At 40.2% G+C, this 17,870-nt stretch overlaps 1 protein-coding gene across 3 annotated transcripts in view; it reads left to right on the top strand.

The window, feature by feature from the left end:
- Dnah11 (dynein axonemal heavy chain 11) overlaps nt 1–17,870 on the top strand; it is a 324,850-nt gene that overhangs the window by 18,677 nt on the left and 288,303 nt on the right. For all 3 annotated transcript variants that reach the window (XM_042261290.2, XM_076551573.1, XM_076551572.1), the window contains exons 7-8: nt 2,449–2,682; nt 4,378–4,545. In XM_042261290.2, the coding sequence (XP_042117224.1) occupies nt 2,449–2,682; nt 4,378–4,545 (402 nt within the window). The remainder of the gene's footprint in view (nt 1–2,448; nt 2,683–4,377; nt 4,546–17,870) is intronic.

The raw sequence follows: 17,870 nt of genomic DNA, 5'->3' as shown, positions 1-17,870 counted from the left end.
CTGTGAAGTGTTAACAACCTTCATGTGGCCATTAATTGCCTGTCTAGCCTGAGTGGGAAATAAGAATGTAGATAGGAAACAGCTTGTAGAATCATAATCAGTAGGGTTTACACAAATGTTTTTCTAATTGCTTTGCAAATGACACAGAGCCTATGTTACATGCAGAGCTTTTGCATTAGTGGGATATGGGGAAGTCTTACATCTTCATGAGAGGAACCAAAAGACCTCCCGTGTGTGTATTGTGTGGAACACCGTGATGGCTTTCATTCCAGTCACCATTGAGGTGTGGGGCAACTTTCTAAGCAGCCACAAAATGACACATTTTTTTTATTACTACATACAAGATACATTTTGTTTTGACCACTTCTCACTCTCCCCTTCCAACTCCTCCCAGATCACTCTTTCCATATCCCACATCTGCCTGACACCTTTATACACACACACACACCACACACACACACACCAAATCTACTAAGTACCATTAGTGTTGTCTGCATCCACACGTACGAAGGACTGTTCACTGCAGTATGGGCAATCTGCTAGTAGCCCCACCCCGAGTAAAGCGGACTTTTTCTTCAGTCATCTACCTGCAGCTTCTTAACTAGGAATGGCCTTTGTGAACCTCCCCATCTGTGCTGGAATATGACCTGGTTGGTCTTGTACAGAAGGTTGTGCAGCATCTGTAGTTGAGAGTTCATGAGCTCAGCTGCCTGTCGTGTCCAGAAGGCACTGTTTGTCAGCTGTCCTCCACAACCTCTGGCTTTGAGAACTTTTCTGTCCCTTCATGATGCTCCATGAGCCTTGTGGGGAGGAATGTGATATATACGTGTGTGTGTGTGTGTGTGTGTGTGTGTGTGTGTGTGTGTGTGTGTGTTGTGTATTCAGCAATAGGGTCTTTCCATCAAGTTCTGGTGGGCAACTAAGTGCAACAGCAATAGTTTTATTGCTTTGAGGGTTTTGGGGACCCTCTTGACCAGCAACCTTCAGGGAGACATCTCACACTTAGGACTAGGCTTTCTCTATTGTAGTCTATGATTTCTGGGACTAGCATTATTCCTCCATGCAGGGTAGTTACAATTAAACTCTATTAAAAAAATGTATCTTAGAAAGCTTATAAAAATAGTGATTTTCCATATGGCTTAAAAATTCTTAATGTTATTTATCTCTCGTCTGTTTTAATCCTCTACTCCCCCATTACTTCCTTTGCTCTTTCATACCTCCATGTCCTGCCCACTCCTTTAAGCTCTTTCCATTCCCCACCCCCAATAGTCCTCTTTGACTTTCCTGGAATCTTTTCTTAAATCCTTTCACTCCAAGGCAGTGTCGTTCTTGATGCTGGGGTGTGTTTCTTGTACACAACAAGAAGGTGGATCCTGTTCCTCAGTCCATCCAGTTATCCTGTCTTTTGGTTGGGGAGTTGGCACCATGGAGACGACGTTACCCTGGAGAAGTGTGCTTTGATGGATGCCAGTTTGCTGCTTTGTAGAGTGGTCATGATGTCATTTGTTTTCCTCCCAAGCCCCCGACCACGCTTGTTCTCTCTTCAGTGCCAATATTCCTTCTAGTATTCTTTCTATAAGGCTGGTTCGGCAGACACAGTCTCTTTTGACCTAATTTGTATCCTGGAAAATTTGTGTTGTCTCCGAATTACGAGTTTATTTCTGTTCTCTTTATGTTCATTTGGGTGTTTGTTCATTTCCTCTTCCTCACTGGTCTGAATTACTGCTTTTGTCTCTCTCCCATCTGCATCTAAAAAGAAAAAGTTCACATGGCATGGCTCAGCTCCATCATGTGTCCCATGATGCTGCTTATTCTGCCCACCAAAAAGGTCTGCTAATGGGAAAGAAATTTCAGAATTAGGCTCCACATAACTAGCTCTTTTTTTGGATTTTTGTTTTTTGAGACTGGGTTTCTCTGTGTTGTTTTGGTGCCTCTCCTGGATCTTGCTCTGTAGACCTCGAACTCACAGAGATCTGCCTGGCTCTGCCTCCTGAGTGCTGGGATTAAAGGCGTGAGCCACCACTGCCTGGCATAACTAGCTCTTTTTACCTTTGCAAGTGACCCCATAACATTAGTAGAGTGACCACCCTCTGAAAACCTGTGTTCTGACGGATGGCGCTGCTGGCTTGTGTGTTTCTTTATGTGAAAATCAGATTGTCCAGAATATTGACTGGTAGAACATCTGTGCAGTATTGTCATTCATATGAGACTTAGTAAAAATTTTGTCTTCATTAGAATGTGTACAGCAGGCACTCCTCACAGTGTTCTCACGTGACATACATGTCATCAAAGCTTGAGTGTATAAATTTCTAGGGTTTGTGCTTTTGTTTCAACAGCATTGTTGGGTCAGTTTAGAAAGCGTCATTTAAAATGTCAGATGGTTACAATGAAAAAAAAAAACCAAAAGAAATATATTTTTGATCAAGGTTCCTTTTAATTAAATCCTAGGCAAGAACATACCTGTCACCTGAAGATCTCTTGAAGGGAGAAATTGAAGACGCACTGGAAAAGGTGCAGGTGGCCATTGGTATCTTGAAGACTTTCCAAAATTCTTTTTTCAAGTCTAGAGAAGGATTGGCAGGCTATTTCACAGGAAATACGGAGTGGAGACCCTGGGATTTCCAGTCTCACCTGGTGTTTGGCAGATTTAACAAGTTTCTTGACCGGCTGATAAAAATAGAGGTATTCATTTATCTAGTTATATGTGGGTGAGGTCAAGAAGCTCGTAGCTTGTCCTGTGACTCGTGTGATGGGGAAGTCCCACTCTAAGGAAAGAAGGAAGGCTTTAGAAGCGTTAGCTTTGTGGCCTTTTTAAATTCCTTTCCTCCCTCCCTCTCTTTTTCTTTCTTTTCTCTGGCACTGGAGATCACACTTAGCCTTGCTTATATACCTGGTAAGCCCTTTACACAGACACACACCCCTGGCTCTGTTGAGACAGGGCCCCACTATGTGGCTCAGGCTAGTCTTGAACTCTGTTCTGCCTCTTCCTCCAAAGTGCTGGAATGACAGGAGTGAACCCCCCCCCACACCCTACTTTTTATACATTTTAAGCTATTATTACATGAAGGAGTAAGTAAATCTCTTTATCTGTCAGTGACTAGACATAATTTCCCAAGTGCCTGTGGAAAACTATGTAACAGGAAGCTATAAAGGAATCACCCTTCTTGTAAATGCTGAAAAAGAAATGTATGAAACTTGAAAGTAAAATTTCATACTTGAAAACCCACTTGATAATTTAAAGTAATACACTGTCACGTCCTCTGTTTAAAAAATCTTTGTTTATGACACAGTCTCACCATATAGCCCAAACTGTCCCAAACTTGGTGCTTCAGAGTCCTATCCTCCTACTCAGTCCTCTCTTGGCTGGCATTCACACTGTCATATAAATAGATACATTTATACCATTCACAAGTGTGTAATATAAATGCTATAGAATTAATTAGTAAAATTATTCATAGAACTAAAACATATGGAAAATTTACTTTGCATAAGTATTTTGTCTGTATGTGTGGCTCTGCATCACATGCACGCAGCTCCTGTGGAGGCCTGAAGAGGGCAGAGAATCCCTTGGAACTGGAGTTACCCTCCATTGTCAGGCACCCTGTGGGTGCTGGGAATCAACTCAGGTCATCTAGAAGAACAGCCCGGGCTCTTAACCGCTGAGCCCTCTCTCCAGTCCTGTGTATTTTAAAAAATTACACAAACCTAGAATGTAAAAATTGGATGCACAAAGTCTTGTGTTGAGACTATTGCCTTAGGCTTCTTTGGGACTGATGACCCCACCTTCTTCACCTTAGGCTTCTTTGGGACTGATGACCCTGCCTTCTTCACCTTAGGCTTCTTTAGGACTGATGACCCTGCCTTCTTTTCAAGTTGTCCAGTTTTCTGCAGATTTGACATTTTATCATTTATGTAAGATTTGCTGAATTTCATTCAAAACCAGATATTTATGTGAACATTCTTATTGTTGGTTAGCCTGAATGCCACTAAAGTCTCTGAAACACCTAAGGGCGATTTGCCTCTCTCCTGTAGACAGTCTCTGCGTTTCCCCTCCAGTCAGGTGTTGGATCACTGCCAAGAGTAGGTGGCCGAGGCCAGGAATGTTGGCTGCTTTGCTGTTAGGATTGCACTCAGGTTCACACTCAGGTTCATGTGTACACTAGGTGCTGTCTCCACTGTGAGGTACCTTTCGGTGATTTAAAATGGAGTGTGATTTTAAAAATCAGCATTTGCTCTCTTCAGTGAAATCAGCAGTATTAGTTTTCTGTGTTGTAAGTGCTCATTGATTCTGAGTGTTTGAAAATGTTTAGATTGGAATCTTTAAAATCTCCTTTGTTGCTGAAGATGACAGAAAGGTCTTTACTATTTTTTACAAAGGACATGTTTGTCACCATACTGGAATTTGAAAAACTGGAAAGACTGGAATTTGGTGGCACCAAGGGAGCAATCCTAAATGCGCAAATCCATGTGATGAGCGAAGAATTTATAGAATGCTGTAAAGTTTTTCAACAGAGCATTTATGACCCATCTGACTGTGATGACATGGTAATATTATTCATTTTCCTTTTAACTCTGTAGGACTGTATCATTTCAAAGCTAAAAAGGGAGGTGGATCACAGTGATGGTGCAGCCTATCCAGGCAGATCTTTGTAGGACCTAAAGATGTTAATGACTCTCTTCAGTTCTCCTAGCTCCTTGTTGAAGATCAGGGACCAGAGTTGAGCTTGCAGTTCAGAGCTCTTAGACAACCATGGGCCTCAGTCTAGGTCAGTTTCATGTGAACATCAAAAAGGAGTTCCCTGTATTCACATTTACTGATCTGCTTGTCCAATGTCCATGTAACTTAGATGCTTTATTTTAAACTTTTCTGTGTAAATTTGGTCTGTCAATACCATTAGTTTCTCCACCATCATTACATCATTTACTAACATGCATATTGTCACATAATTTCTGTTATTTGTAACTAGTAATAATTTCATATTTTGCACTTCAGAGAATTGGGGAAGGTTTCTGATTTAAACTGCTTTTGGTTTCTATCCCTCCGAGCATTCTGGTGACCAGTGAATTCCCTGCGAGCCTTTCTCAAGCTCCAGGATGCAGAGCTTTTTATGTGGTTTGCCCAAACCAGAAATTTGAGTTTGAAAAAGGAGGAGAAAAATTTAGTTTACCTTTAGAAAAATATGGAATGTAAGTTTATTCACTCTTGCGTTTGTATTGTTCAGTCTTTGAAACTTAGGAGGGCAGTGTGTCAGCTACATAAGGATGTGGTTAGCACACCTGGTCCTTCTGAAGTCTAGTGACTCTGGGGAAGTGCAGTCAATGTGGGCAAGATGTTGCCATAGTCAGTGGCTCTCTACAGTGCTTCTCTATAGTTTATGGAAAAGCAGGAAGAGTATAGTAACAATTACCCCAAGCTCATCCCTAGAGCCATAGCAGGCACCAGGAAGATATTCAGTATGTGGGGCTGTCCTGGGAGCCAGCAGCTCAGCCTACCTGATGACCTTGTGGAGGACTGTGAGTCTCTGGAAGAAGCGGGCAGCGTTCTTAACCACTGAACCATCTCTCCAGCCCCTCTTTTCTTTCTTAAAGGTGTGTCTTGATTAGTTTTATTTTCTCAGTGTATTGTATCTCTCATAATATTTTGCTTAAAGACAATCATTTGGTGGCTGAAAGAGCACTGGTTGCTTTTCCAGAGAACCAGGTTTGATTCCCATCATCCACATAGCAACTCACAACCCATCTGTAACTTTGGTTCCAAGAGATCTGATGTTCTTTGCTGGCCTCCGTGGGCACTGCATGAATGTGGTGCACAAACATACATGCAGGCATGTCTTTTTCATTAAGTGGTGACCCATTTAAATTCCTTTCATAAATGTGTATACTTTGGAATGTGTGTACCTTAGGAAGCTTTCATGGTAGGAGGTTTCCATATGGCTTTTCAAAAGTCCTTTAGTGTCAGTTGCCCCTCCCCCTAATATTCCTGACCCCCTCCCCATTTTATTATTCTATTCTTGTTTCCCCTTTATCTCTTTATAACACTGTGTCCTGTCTCCCCTCTCATGGGAGATGCCTCTTCCCTACTGATACTTGCTAACTACCTAGCCTCGTGGTTATTTTGATTAAAACACACACATATCTAAAGCTTAGAAGCTACCACCCACATTTAAGAGAACACATGAAATATTTATCTTTTTGAGTCTTGGTTACCTCTCTCTTGATAACTGTTTCTAGTTTTGTTTACTTCTAAGTTCATTTTTCTTAATAGCTGAATGATGTTCTGCTGTGTAAATACACCACATGGAAAAGGGTTTATTTTAGCTCACAGTTCCATACCCCAGCCCATCACTGAAGGAAGTTAGAAGAGGAACTCCAGGCAGAAGGAGCTGTGCAGAGGCCATGGAGGAAAGCTGCTTGTGGGCTTGCTCCTCATGGGTTGCTCAGCCTGCTTGCTTACGGCTCCTGGGACTGCAAGCCCAGGAATGAACCGCTGGCTTGTCAGTCTGGTGGGGGCATTTTCTCAGTGGAGGCTCTCTCTTCCAAAATGATTCTGGCTTGTGTTAAGTTGACGTAAAACTAACCAGCACACCCTACAATGTTCTTTTGCTATTACTCTGTCTTGTTTTCTAATTTACACAGGTTTCTTTCTTTTTTTTTAGTCATTTAAGGATTTTTGTGTGTCTTGGTTGTTTCTTTTTCAAATATTATTTATTTTAAAAGTTATTCTTTTGGGCAGGTAACATTTGCAAAAATTTAGCTTCATTCTCACTGCACAGCCTTTATCTAAGTGTAGTGTTTGGGAGCCTGAGGTCAGGGAGTTTGACACCAGACAAAGCCTCACAGCAATTCTATCTAAAAAAACAATTACTGTCAAAATAATTCCAACATCATTCCTCCTCAAAGGTGTCTCCATATGAGTGTTCTATACAGTGCCTCAGAAAAGTTGGTGCAGCCACTGGCACAGGTGTCTGTCTGTCCTCAGTCACTGCACAGGTGTGTGTCCATCCTTCTCAGTCACTGCACAGGTCTGTGTCCGTCCTTTTGCTTGTGTTTTTGCACAAACGTCTCCAGCACACAGTGTAACATCTTGTTCCTAACTGTACTTTGGCAGTTTAGGGGTGTTGCCATAATTATATTTCTGCTTTCCCTTTTTTCACAGTTTCACACTAGTCAATAAATTGGAATTTATTGAGTAGCTTATGTTATTTTTACTGTTATTTAGAGTAATAGAGTTCAACAATTTAGCTAGAAATTTCTGCTTCTAGAAAAGTTTGGGTGTGATTTTTTTTTTTTTTCAGGCAATTTATTTTGTTCTATTCATTCACAGTTAATACAGAAAATACTTGGAAACATTTCCATATAATATTTGACACAGAAATCATCAAATAGAAGTATACAATGTTGACAGGAGGCAGTACATTTATAATTTATAACCCCAAATGTATTTATAAATTAGAAATGGAAAGATCTACAAATGAAATTATGAAGGTTCACCAAAGTCATTTAATCTGTCAGTTTCTTATTCATTTTTATGTCTTAATAATATTCTATTGTATGAATAAGCCACATTTTATTTCTCTCCAGTATTTGATAGCTATTTGAGTTGTTTTAACTTTTTTACTATTAGCAACACACTGCTGTAAATCTTCATGTACATGTTTCATAGGTGCACATTTTCAGTAGTTTGAGGTTATATTCCTAAGGGTAGAATTGTTGAGTAACAGAGTAACAATGTTTTGCATTTTGACCAACCACCAGACTGTTTTGCCAAAGTGGCACACCATTTTACAATCTCACCAAATCCTTGTTTTTAAGGCTCTGATTTTTGTACAAAAGCATTCAATCATTCTGTCAGACCAAACCAGGAAAAGTAAGCTATAGTTCAGAGCTGTTCTATTCCATTTACTATGCAAAGCCAATCTTGGCGTTTGCAACTCTCAGCCCTTTTGAGTATTCTTGCAGTGTTCACCTTTTCCTCCACCACTTTTTTTTTTTCTTCTTTTTTTCTGGTTTATTTCTATCTATTACAAATATATAAAAAATCCTCCATCAACACTGCTGATAGCAGCAGAACCTTGAGAAATATACCTTTGGTTTGCCTCAGAAAAGGAACACATATTGTACTGTAAAGTTTATAAAATTGGCGCAAAACATTGTGATAATGCTACAAGTTTTAAGAGTTCAGTGACTAATGGGGAGCCGATGGGTTACATGCAGAACTGTGAAAGCGATCTCACTTAGCCAGCTGTACACGTAGACTGTAAATCTACATTCAGATCATTTCTGAACTAAGACTATCATCTCAGTTTATCTGTTGAGGTCAACCAGGAAACCCTAGAATATACCTTGATTTTTGCAAAAAAACAAAATAGGGGGAGGGGTTTCTTCAGCATTTCAGTCCACGAGTAACAGTATCCTAACAGGCAAAGTGTTCTCTCACTGTCAACATAGAATGAACTGCTGCTGGAGGTCAACTTGGGCTTTAATTTGCATTAGCACTTACATGCATAGTAGTCCAAGTTGTTGACCTCATGACTTTAAAAAGTAACTCTAAAAAAAAGTCTCATCAAAACAATATACCCTTTTATGAATTAAGCCTCAATTAAAAAAAAAAAGTAGCCCCAAATAAGCAGCAGCTCTGAAAAAGAAAATATAACTTAAGATATTTGAAAAAAAAACAAGGTGAATACAGGTTCAAAAGTAATTAAGATATATTTTCTTAAGGCTATCTAGAATTAGGCTTTAAAGAATTCTACCATTTCAAGTTTACCACTAGTTACTAGATACCTATTTACAAACAAGATGTTCACCTTTTTTGTTCCTTTATCAAGAGAAAAATCTACCTTCAGACTATGAGGGTGGTGATGGGGAGGGACTAGAAAACAAGATTCAAACAATCCCATGCAAATATCACATTTTTCAAATGGAAGAACTTCAAACTGCACTAGAAGTTCCAATCACTAAGACACTTTCCATTGAAATGATTTAAGTACAACTACATGGCACCAAGGTTTAGGCCTAATATAGGCCTGACAACCAAGTCCTTGTTTTCTGGAAGAAAGGCCTCAAAAGTCCCACTCAATTCCTTATAACAACACTTCAAAGATCAATTAGGTTTTCCTTTCCTTAATATTTTTGTTTTTGACTTCTAATCCTAAAGACTAGATTAAAACTTAGCTCATTTCCCAGAAGGCATTGCTTCCCTTTGCTCTATGAAAGAGTCCACCAAGACCTCTTCCTCAAAACCATCTAGCCCCCAGCCTCCAGCCTTTGCTTGTGATGCATCTTTCTCAACATCCTGAAAAGGTAATGTAGGTAAAATATGCTCATAAACATTAAAACTAGTTGTTAGAAAGACGTAACTAGCTTTATAATTTAAGTTTTAAAGCATAAATACTTGCAGCTTAATCTGCACTGACAATGATTGTCGAAGCCTAGAATTCAACATTTACAAATTCTCATTCACACACACAAAACACACTATTATCACACAACTAGTGTCTTGAGAGAATCTTCCCTTAAAGAGGAAATGAAAAACTCCATTAAAGAGGAAATAAAAAACTCCCTTAAAGAAATGGAAGAAAAAATGAACAAAAAATGGGAAGAAATCAAATCAAGCCAAGAAAAAGCAATTAAACAGATGAAAGAAACATTCCAAGATCTCAAAAATGAAATTGAGACAATAAAGAAAACACATGCTGAGGGAATGCTGGAAATAGAAATCCTGAAAAAACGAACAGGAAATACAGAAACAAGCATAACCAACCGATTGCAAGAGATGGAACAGAGAATCTCTGACACTGAAGACACGATAGAGAAAATAGATTCGTCAGTCAAAGAAAACACTAAAGACAAAAAAGTCATAACACAAAACGTCCAGGAAATTTGGGACACCATGAAAAGACCAAACCTAAGAATAATAGGGATAGAAGAAGGAGAAGAATACCAACTCAAAGGCACAGAAAATATATTCAACAAAATTATAGAAGAAAACTTTCCTAACCTAAAGAAAGAAATACATATGAAGATACAAGAAGCTTACAGAACACCGAATAGGCTGGATCCAAAAAAAAAGTCCCCTCGCCACATAATAATCAAAACACTAAACACACAGAACAAAGAAAAAATATTAAGAGCCGCAAAGGAAAAAGACCAAGTAACATATAAAGGTAAACCCATCAGAATAACACCAGACTACTCAATAGAGACTATGAAAGCTAGAAGATCATGGACAAATCTCATGCAGACACTAAGAGACCACGGATGCCAACCCAGACTATTATATCCAGCAAAACTCTTAATCACCATAGGCGGAGTAAACAAAAGATTCCAGGATAAAACCAGATTTAATCAATACCTGTCTACAAACCCAGCCCTACAGAAAGCACTAGAAGGGAAAATTCAACCCAAAGAAGCTAAACACATCCATTAAAAATCAAGCAATAGATAATCCCACACCAACATACACCACAGAAGAAACAAGCTGGTGTAGCTATCCTAATATCTAGAGAAAAAGGATGTTTCAAAAGAGAAGAAGTCTTGTGGCAATGCCTCAGTGGTCCAGGTAACTACCAGAACTCGGAAAAGTTGGTTGAATTTGGGATTGACTGGGAGGCCAAAGATTTTTTTTTTTTATTTACCAGTCCTCATGTCAAATACAACTAAGGTCCTTGCCATTACACACACACACACACACACACACACACACACACACACACACACACACACACACACACACACACATCAGATTGGCCGAGAACCTCAGAATCCAAGAAACAATATGGAAGTAAGTTCCTTGGGTTTTCATAGTGTATAAAATAGTCTAGAATTTGAAACAAATGTATGAGCAACCTAGAAATGCCAGTAGGCACACAACATTGACTCCTATAAAAACATGACTCTGGTCTAGCCAGGAGACCAAGAAGAGGGCACCCCTTGAGAAACAGAAGATTTACAAGTGTCTACACTGTAGCCAAGTGCCAAAGAAGCAGCTATGCCCCACCACTACACTCCAGGAAGGCCGGGTAGGAGCTCTATAAACTACTGGGCTGGCATCCCGTTGCTCCATCCCTCACCCCTGCTGGGTGGTGTCAGAGGTGACAAAGAAGGAGCCTTGGTCTTCATGCCTGCTGGCCAGGAGAGAGCCCCCTCTCCATGGTCCTGGTGGAGACCATATGGAAATCTATTTTTTATTTGTTTGTTGGTTTTATGTTTTGCATCATCTGGTAGATCCCCATGTCATAGGTGTGGGTTTAGAGGAAGCCTAGTTGAGATTGAGGACTTCCACACATGTGACATCCACAGAGCCCGCACAGGGAGTTGGACCTGTAACCAGGAGACAGTCTTGGGTATTTGGAGGGTGGCAGTAATGGAGGTTTATGGACAATGTTCAGGCATCAGTTGATGCACACTCTCTGTACTGTGAACCAGGAAGGTCTCAGCTGAGAAGGTCAGCAGCGCTGATGATGGAGACATTGGAAGTGTCTGACGGAAACTGCTCTGTCAGACTGCACTGTGGTGTCTGTTGTTTTTTGGCTCTTTTTAGGGGGGCCACCACCCAGCTCCCGAATAAATCACTCACAGAGGCTTATTTTTACTCATGAATGCCCAACCTTAGCTTGGCTTAGTTTCTAGGCAGCTTTCCTCAACTTAAAATTATCCTGACTACCTTTTGCCTCTGGGCTTTTTGTTTCTATTCCTAAATACCTTTCTTTGTTTCTTACTCCGTGGCTGGCTGTGTAGCTGGGTGGCTGGCCCCTGGACTCGTCCTCCTTTTCTGGCTGCTAGCTCTTTTAACTTCCCTATCTCTTTTTGTTCTCTTCCCAGATTTTTCCTTCTATATCTTCTCTCTGCCTGTCAGCCCCACCTATCTTTCTCCTGCCTTGCTATTGGCCATTCAGCTCTTTATTACACCATCAGGTGTTTTACACAGGCACAGTAACACAGCTTAATAGAGTTAAGCAAATGCAATATAAACAAAAGTAACACACCTTAAAATAATATTCTACTACAATTTCAAACTCCTGAGCCCAAGTGACTCTGTCTTCAGGTTAAGTGCTGGGCTTACACATGTGCATCACTATGCCTGTCTTTTAAATTAAATTTTAAAAACTGAAAGCAAGAGAAAAATGACTTATTACTTGTATAGAGGAATATAATTTGATTGGTGGATTTCTTATCAGAAGCCACAGATGTCAGAATTCACTGGGCAAAATAGGTTCTGAGAAAGAACTGTAAATTTAGAGTTCTCTGCCCTAAGGAACAAAGGGGAAGCCAAGAGATAACCAGATGAACAAAAACTAAAAGAATGCCACCAGCAAACTGATCTTAAGAGAATGACTAAAAGGTTTTGGTATAGAGAAGACATGGTAAGGGAAAGAGATTTATGCACCAGCAAGGATGCAGTAGATGGATGGATGTAACATGTATTATGACAGGTGTTCCTCTTCTCCAGCCTTCTAAGTTATGTTTGGAAGTAAAACATTATCCCTGCTTTTTTGTGTGTGTTAAGAGATTGAACCTAGGGCCTCATAGAAGCTAGGCAATTGTCCCCTGAGATATATTGAACCCAATACCACTTCTAAATGTATGTACAGAAAATATTTAAGACAATTATACTGTAAGTGGAAGAGGGTAAGGATTAAGAAGCACTGCCCAGTTCAATGTCATGAACATTTCTCCAGTGTCGTCTTCTGGAAATTTTATGGCGTTCGCTGTTACAATTAAGGCTTTAATCTACTTTGAACTAATTTTTAAGTGTTGTAAGGGTTCAAGTTGACTCCTGCAAGAGGGTAATCAATCAATCTCCCTAGCAGCGTTTGTTGAAGAGATAGTTCTTGTCTTACAGAATGGTTTTGCATCCTTATGAACAATTACTTGAGTTTGTATATGTGAGAGTTTATGTCTGAGCTTTCTATGCTATTTCATTGATCTATATGCCAGTACTATATTGTTATCAATATTGTAGACTTGTAAACTGTGTTATTACAAAGTATAAGCCTACTAACTTTGGAAAGATTTTTGTCAAACCTTTAGGGCAATGTTTTTTAATTACTGCAAAGACATCGTTGAGAGATTTTGATGGGGATTAGATTGACAGGACAGATTGTTTTGGATAGTATTGTCTCTGTAATGATATTAAATCTCCTGGCCCGTGTAAGTGGGATATCTTTCTACCTACCCCTTCTTTAATTGCTTATAGCAACTGTTTTATAGCTTCTGGTATATGTATTTGACTTCCCAGGTCAAACTTACTATGAAGTATTTTATTCTTTTTAATACTACTATAGATGGAATTGTTTTCTTACTTTGTAGGATTGTTCATTGCTAGTATACATAAATGCAAATGCTTTTCTTCTCCCTGTGTACATATGTTTATGTGTCTTGTTATGCAGGAGAGTATCTACATGGGGGAAGGTCAAGGGTCAACCTCCTGTGTTGTTCCCAGGCTCCACATTCCTGGCACTTGACAATTAGGCTAGGCTTGCTGGCCAGTGATCCCAGGGAGCCTCCTGGATTAAAAGCACATGCCACCACACCTGGCTTTGTTTGTCCAGGTCCCAGGGAAGGAACACAGATTATGTTTGCACAGGAAGCAGTGCTTTACTGACTGAGCTCTCCAGTCCATAACTGACTTTGTGTATTGATTTCTCAACCCGCAACCTTGCTGAGTTTGTTGATTGACTTCATTTCTTAAGTTTGTAAGAAATGCCACCTGTGAATAGACACGATTACCATGATTACTTTCCAGTTTGGATGCTTTTTGTTTTAGTTGCCTAATTGCCCTGGTGAGAGCTCCTGATGCTATATTGACTTTGAGGTGGACATTCCTGTCTTGTTCTTGACTTAAGAATTTTCACTACTTTCACCTTTGGGGATGATGTCAAACACTCCGTGCTCACAGGGCACTCATGTCATGTTGAGGATCTTTAGCTCTGTTCTTATGTCATTGAACGTTTTTCTCATGAAAGATTGTTGAATATTAAGTTTCTTCTGCATCAACTGACATGATGTGAGGTCCACTCCCCATTCTCATTCTGCTAATGTTAATTTTTTTGTATGTTAAGCCATCCTGCTATTATGGAATATTTCTCTTGGTCACTGTTAGTAATTCTTCTAAGGTACCGCTGAATTCTGTTTGTGTGTTGTCTCACCATTCATAAGGAATGTTGGTCTGAAGTTTTCACTTCTTGAAATACCTTTACCTGACCTCGGTATCAGAGCAGCGCTTATCTTGTAGAGTTAGCAAGCTTGAGAAGGATTGGTCTTAATTCTCCTTTAAGTACTCCTAGTTAAGACCATCTGGCCTTGAGCTGTTGTCTGTTGGGAAGCTGCTTGTTTACTTGTTTAATCTCATTACTAGTTCTGGCTTTTCTGATTTGTTCTTGTTGGATGGTACATCTCTAGGAATTTGTCCTTTTCATCTGGGTTACCCACTTTCTCCCCAACCTCCCTGAAAGTCCTGCTGTGGGGACCAGGTTGACCTGCTCCTCACCCTGGCGTCCTCTGCCACCATGTGCTGGGCTCACAGGCCTGCACCACCATCCACGCCTAGCTATGATTTCTGATTTTGTGCATAGTTACTCACAGTGCTGCTTTGTAATCCTTTTTATTTCTAGAAAATCATAATAATATCTCCACTTTCATTTTGTAATATTAATATTGTGTTCAGAGAAAACTGACTGTGAGAGACTTAATCTAGAGAAAATTTGTCAGTCTCTTGAATTGATGTGTTTGGATCATTTTTATTTGATGTAACTAAAGCACTGTATTTTGAAGAATCAACATTTTATTTTGCTGTGCACCTCATGTTGTACTTAGCTCTTTTGGCTTGCTTATTTTGTATATCTGTGATTTTGTATCTTCTGACCTACCTCCCCCCATTTCCTTCCCACAATAACTCAAGACCATGTATAGTGAGACCATATAGTGGTTTTCTTTCTGTTTGATTCATTTCACTCGCACAGTGTCCTCTGGGGGTGTCTGTGTCATGACAAATGACAAGATTTCCTTTCTTCCTGAGCAGAGTAACATTCCATTTTATATAAAAACTCTCTCTCTCTCTCTCTCTCTCTCTCTCTCTCTCTCTCTCTCTCTCTCTCTCTCTCTGTGTGTGTGTGTGTGTGTGTGTGTGTGTGTGTGTGTGTGTGTGTGTAAACCATTCATGTGTTGACCAGCATTTACGTTGTTAGACTCAGGTCCTGAGTTATATAGTTCTTTCATCTTCACATTCTTTAAGATCCCTGCACTTGTTCCCATAATCGTTGTACCAACCTGCATTTAAACCAGTACAAAGAGAATATAGACCACACCAAAGGGGATTTGACCTAGAGGTATTAAAGCATGTTTAGTATTTGGTGTAAATTTGAAACTGATATTATAGTTTACAATGTAACTCTCTTGGTTAAAGGATACAAAATAGCAGATATATGAAATAAACAGGCCAAGATCTAAAGGCAACACCTGCACTGTAAAATGTGAGTTGTGTGGGATTTCGGATTTAAAAATAATTGAAGTGGGGGGATTATTCTAATCACTCCAGAAAACAAAATTGATGAAGTTTAATATCCATTCATGCCACCCCCTCCCTCACCCACAGCCACTGGAAGGGCAGTGACAGAGTGGATAAAGAACTCCAGTCAAAAACCTAAAGCATAGGGCCTTAACAGTGATGGATTTCTTAAAGTCCTGGACACACAGCTGCCTGATCAACTTCTCTACCGAGAATTCAATGAATACCTTAAAATTAACCTGTTCAGAACTAAGTCTTTACCCAGCCCCCTGGCCACTCAGCTCTTCAAATGTCACAAATAATTGGCTTCTTAGGGGAAGTGCTCAGAGTCGTCTATAATTTCACTCATTTTCTCACGACGTCCAGTTCCTCTGAGTTTGTCTGGGAAGTACATCTAAGGCTCATTTTTCACCTAGACTGCTGCATTTGCCTGTAAGCTGTTCCTCTCTGGCCTGTGTTGGCTCCATTAATCTATTCTCCATGTAGCTTGAGAGCCTTTCACATGCTTAGTCAAATCATGGCTTTTCTCTAATTAAAACCTTTTGGTAGCTTCTCGGGATGCTGATAAAGGCAATTTTGTACTCTCCAGAATAGAGACATTTTTTTGATTCCTGAGTCATGCTAACTCACCACTTACTATCTAAAAAATACTTATGGAGAAACAGCTATGAGCTGGGGACTCCATGAAATATCAGTCCTATCACTATGAAAAATAAATCTGGTCATTAGGCTTATTGACTCAGAATCCAGGGGAAGTACAGGTAGGCAATTACTATCCAGCATGCTTCGTGCTGGGGCATGAAAATGGAGCCCTGTTCCAGAGGTGAAAATACACAGAGATCCGTAACGTAAATAGGAAGGAAGCAACAGCGAAGTCGGTAGAGGCAATTAGGGATGACAGATATGGCCGAATCCTAGAGTGAGAACCACGTTGTTATTATGATATTTTAATAAATTCAGATTATAAAGTGAGATGATAATTTATGGGAGTTTGACTCGCAGTGATATAGATTACTTCGGCTGCATCTTGGAGGATGTTTAGAGCTGGCAACAGTGGCCTAGAGGAACAGCCAATGGCAGCTGTGAGGGTCCTGCTGGAAGAGATGCAGACAGACAGCAGGGGGTAGTTAAGATGGCTAGCAGGTCAGGGAGGCTTCCCCAGTTTCTTTAGGGGCTTCCCCAGTTTCTTCAGGGGTTTATAGAAAGAGCAACTTGGCAGAGAAGTGGATGGATTCAAATTTATGTATGTGTGACTTCTCTGTGGCAGTGTCTTTATGTCGTGTGTGTGTGTGTGTGTGTGTGTGTGTGTGTGTGTGTGTGTCTGTCTGTCTGTCTGTCTGTCTGTCTGTCTGTCTGTCTAGGGTGGAGATTTTGGTTTTATCCCCTTCTGATGTAGCTCATGGTCTCTAGGGGTTAAATGGTTAAGGATTACAGACTGTGTACTCTGTTTTTATCTGAGAAGAGGGGTGTGTGAGGCTTGCTAAAATTTGTTGGGAAATTGGGTTTACTTCCAAGTGAGTGATTCTTGAATGGAGAGGCTGCTTGGCTAGAATTCAGGAGACTTAGCTCCGTCCTCTTGATGCTAAATGTCATGTTGTGGTTTGTGACAGAGTCCAGAACTGCACCATGAGCTGCTCTTTCCACTCCAAGTTAAACTCATTGTAAGAGACCTGCTCAGGTGCTCTAACAACCCGGAGAGTCTGGTGCCTTGTAAACATGAGACATTTATCTCTCACTGTTCTAGGAAGTCCAAGGCAAAGGCATCAGCTGATTCAGGGTGGGGTAAGGACTGCCCTTAGCTCTCAGGACCCACTGTGTTTTCACATGTTGGGGTGGATGAGAGTCTCTCACACATTGTTAAGAGGGAACAGGTCCCATCCCATCAGGAGGGCCCTGCCCTTTCTTCCTCACTTCTGGAAACCACTGCCCTTTGTATGTTTGGATTTCATCATGGAATCTGTGGGCAGCAGAAACCCTGAGACCATTGAGGGTATATTTTTTTCTCAGAAACCAGAGGATAGGCTCATACTTTATGTATAGCAGTGCAGTTTACATATTAAATGCTACTATAATCGAATGATTAGAGATAGTTTTAAACAGAAGAAGGATATCAGGTCACAAACCCCTCCCCTGCAGAACAAATTAAAATTTTTTTTCCCTAAATGGGTCAGTGTAATAAACGTATTCAGTGACTATTCATGCCTGATTCCTTTTACACTAATAGTCAATGGCATTAGAGAGGAAGTTCACAATCACTGGCTCTGATGAATAATACACTGAGTTTGTTTAGGATGCAAAAACAAACAAACAACAACAACAACAACAACAACAAAAAATGCGCCTTGCTACCTGAGTTTGTTTT

This window comes from Peromyscus maniculatus, chromosome 14 (genome assembly GCF_049852395.1).
Source record: "Peromyscus maniculatus bairdii isolate BWxNUB_F1_BW_parent chromosome 14, HU_Pman_BW_mat_3.1, whole genome shotgun sequence".
NCBI classification, from domain to species: domain Eukaryota; kingdom Metazoa; phylum Chordata; class Mammalia; order Rodentia; family Cricetidae; genus Peromyscus; species Peromyscus maniculatus.
The sequence above is the reverse complement of the archived record's forward strand: the minus strand, read 5'-3'. Positions and strand labels throughout refer to the sequence as shown.